Genomic DNA, 3,712 nt, shown 5'->3' on the forward strand with positions numbered 1-3,712 from the left:
CTTTTCTACAAGGCATGTATCTTTTATTATAATAAAAGTTTGCTCACGAAAAATGAGTCAAGTAAATGTTATATCTTTAAGTATACAATGTCTTTCTTCATTTTTATAATTTTATAATAGTATAGATTTTCTTGGCATATGTCTCTTTACTTGACACAGGTATTTCTCACACTAAATTAAGACAACACGCCGGAAGGAGAGCATGTCCTAGGCTGTTTGGTTGAAATTTCTCACAAAATAAGAAACTAAGAAGCTCTTAAACATTTGCCTTAATAGGAGCAGACTAATTATGTTAACTGATTTATTAATATATGAAGTTCTTTGTCCAATTATTAAAAGTACAAAGAGACTAGGGAGCAATTTAAATGTCTAACGCACCTCAAAATCTTTTTTTTTTTAAAGGTTAATTATAATTCTAAGCAAAGCTATGCTAGATAGGCCCCTTAGGTTTTAGGCAGGTTTCAATAAAATAATAACAATAACATTACCTCATTGGCCAGCTCCAGGAGCACTGGGGCAGCTCCATTTTTCCCTACTCCGTTCAGGTACCTAGATAAGACAAAGCCAAGTGGTAAAGCAGTGACAAGAAAAGGCCAGCATAGACTTGTCAGCATCCCCTGTGTGTACATGTTTCTCCTGGGCAAATGCCATGCTCAACTCTAGTTAAAGTGTGCTACTGTCATAGGAAAGCACTGACGGGAAAAGGATAATAAAACAACTTACCTTAAAACCACGGGCAACTAACTAACAGAAGCTGGGACAGGAGCGATGCGCACATCAGGCTCCCCTGTGTTCGCTTCCCCACATGGAACGTGAACACAGAGGTGATGTCAAAAAGAACTCTCCCTGTCACCCCGGCTATACCTATACCACGACCATCTCATGGAAAGGAAGTAAGTTCGCTCTTATGGTTTGAAAAAAGCATGCATGCATCCATATCACCTTTTTTATTACTTTTGTTTCACAGGGCTGGTTGATACCTTATTAAGAAAAAAATGGAACAGACTTGCACTTGGGTCAGTATACCTTTAATAGACAATACAAGCCATCATCTCATTGGCCCTCGGTTTCTGTTATAACCTCCAGCTCTCCCTATTCCCTAATCCCACTAAACAAACAAACAAACAAACAAATAAACAAACACCTCCCCCAAATCCATCCCAAACATGGAAGCTGAAGTGGTTTCTTTGAAACAAAAAAGTACCATTCTTCTCCTTAAAATACTTCAAAGGCCCCACATTAAATCTCCAGATTAAATTATAACCACTTAACAGCTCTTGTAAGGCTCTTCAAAACCTGGTTTCTACCTACTCTACTTGGCCAGCCTCATCTTTAGTCACTGTTCCCCTCTTTAGCCTTTACCTGGAGAACTCATGTTTCTGCTTATATGTCACCCCCTTCAATCCACCACCAACCAGGGGTGCAAGGAGCACTTTGTACACCTCTCTACCACTTAACACAGCATACTGTACTTGCCATGTTACTTGTCCGCCACAAACCCATTCCCCACTAGAAGGTTGAAAGCTCCGTGAAGGTAGAGGAATTGTATTTTATTTAATTTATTATGCCTAGCATAGTTCTGGTTTATAATAGGTGATGATATTGAACATAACCTATATTTTGTAATAAATGACTATATAGGTATATATATTTCTTTTAAAATTAAATATTTTTAAAGCCATAGTGGCAAGAAAATATAATTAGATATGGACATTTTCTCTACAGTCTACTGTCTGAGTAAATAAATTAACAATATTTTGTTTTAGAAATCAAAGTCAATAGACAAGGTCCTTCAAAAAACTGCCAGCAGCAGATACTAACTTATATTATTTCACAAGTATGCTTATAAAGATGTATGCTTTCCTTATAAACAAAGTATAATAAAAGCAAATTATGCAAAGTGGGGAGGGTCTCAGGATCATGATAACTTCAAAGTAATTCTAACAAGTCCATTTTCCATATATTCAAGTCTTTCATGAAAAATTGTTTGGAAATCTAACTAGGAAATAAATACTTTCAGATGCAAGGAAAAAACAAACAAAAAAACAACTTAAGTGTGGCTTAGAGAAAGGTCCCTGGGAAATAGGTCAGCTAGGAACCTCATGTCAACTTACAACAACATTTCCATTGCACTGATAGGTCAGCTCAGGAATGACCAATCAGTTCGACTCGACCAATCAGTTCAGTCAAGTAAGAGCAACTAACTGTGTGCTTCTAACCCCCCGAAATGCACGTTCATTAAAGGTTCAGATTCTGGGTCAGAGTCGTTAAGCCTATACTGATATTAGGGTATCTTTATAACTTTCTACTCAACATTCATTGACCTCACACACATTCTTGAGGGCTAACTATGTTTTGAGCCTTATTCCAGGTTCTGAAGCAGCAGCAGGGAACAAAACATCCCTGATTCCTGCTATCACAGAGATTATGTTACAGCGGAGAGACAGAGCATGAAACGACAGAAAAATACATGCATAACGATATGTGCTATGATAAAATGTAAACTTAGATGGGTTGGTCAGGAGGCCCATCTCTAAGGAAGTGACACTTGCAAGAAGGAAAGCAGCAAGCTATGGGAAGAGGAGCTTTTCCAGCACGAGAACAGTACACACAAATGTCAATGTGCCGGGGTGTCTGAGGACCAGGAAAAGCTCTAAGGTGACCAGAGCAGAGCTTGTGAGAGCTAGGTGGAAAAAAATGAAAGAGGGTAGCTAGACCCCAGACCACTGCCTGTGCTAGAGAACTGTTGTTCTGAGTCAAAATCACATGGTGCCATGTAAATATTGCATCAATCATTATCCTGGTAATGACCCATGGAACATTTTCATTAAGTTTAAAGAAACAGGAGATGGTCAAACGGTAATAATAACCCACTCTATCTATGTAGTCTATATAATATTTGAAGGATGTTCATACTTAATACAGTGGAAATTCCTAATAATGAGCTTGATAAAGCTTTCCAGTTGGTCATAGAAAGAAAGCGAATCCCAGGGTACTGAAGAAACCCATCTGGGCTCTGTTAGCTGGTATTCAGTAAAGCTCCAATGGAATCCTGACCAACAAGGTCTACTGAGGAGCCTTCAGAAGTTGAAAAGGGTAGGCCTGCTTCTGAACATATTAATTCCCAATCTGTTTCCCAACTATATCCTATAACACGTCAGAAGTGCTAGGGAAAGGAAATTAAAATTAATTTAAAGCTGTATTTGTCCTTTCTGAGAACTTTAATTGTCCCCCATATCAAGTGACAAATTGGGGTTATTCATATTTTTAGATATGCAATCAAAGGGGCATGTTAATTACAGAAAACATTAAGTAAGGACATAATCAGATATTCCTAACACTACCCTTCTCTGCATTCTCAAAGCTCCTGTGTAAACTTCCAGCACAGACTTTTCACATGGTGGACATGGTTCGTGTCTAACTAGACTGGAAGCTCCTTGGGGTGGAGCTACACAAATGAATATTGAACCTTCATCCACCAGATCCTCAGCAAATATCTGAATTACAATAGAGGTATAAGGATGTGGTCCTGAACACTATGTTAGGGTGTCCCCCGATAGCTTCCTAATGCCTATTTGCAAATAAAAACTACTTTGTATGGAAGATACCTGTTACCCTTTAACTTTGCCACAGGAAGACTAACAAATGTATATCTTGTGGGTGAAACCATCCTTAGAAGATATTCACAGAAGGTCCATTTTATGTTTTTTTT

The 3,712-nt window shown here is 38.2% G+C and overlaps 1 protein-coding gene across 5 annotated transcripts in view; it reads right to left on the reverse strand.

Annotated features, from left to right (window-relative positions):
• CDIN1 (CDAN1 interacting nuclease 1) overlaps window positions 1–3,712 on the reverse strand; it is a 245,025-nt gene that overhangs the window by 161,539 nt on the left and 79,774 nt on the right. For all 5 annotated transcript variants that reach the window (XM_019649177.1, XM_019649175.1, XM_019649180.1 and 2 more), the window contains one exon: window positions 489–549. In XM_019649177.1, coding sequence (XP_019504722.1) covers window positions 489–549 — 61 coding nt within the window. The remainder of the gene's footprint in view (window positions 1–488; window positions 550–3,712) is intronic.

This window comes from Hipposideros armiger, unplaced genomic scaffold, assembly GCF_001890085.2.
Source record: "Hipposideros armiger isolate ML-2016 unplaced genomic scaffold, ASM189008v1 scaffold_130, whole genome shotgun sequence".
Classification (NCBI taxonomy): Eukaryota; Metazoa; Chordata; class Mammalia; order Chiroptera; family Hipposideridae; genus Hipposideros; species Hipposideros armiger.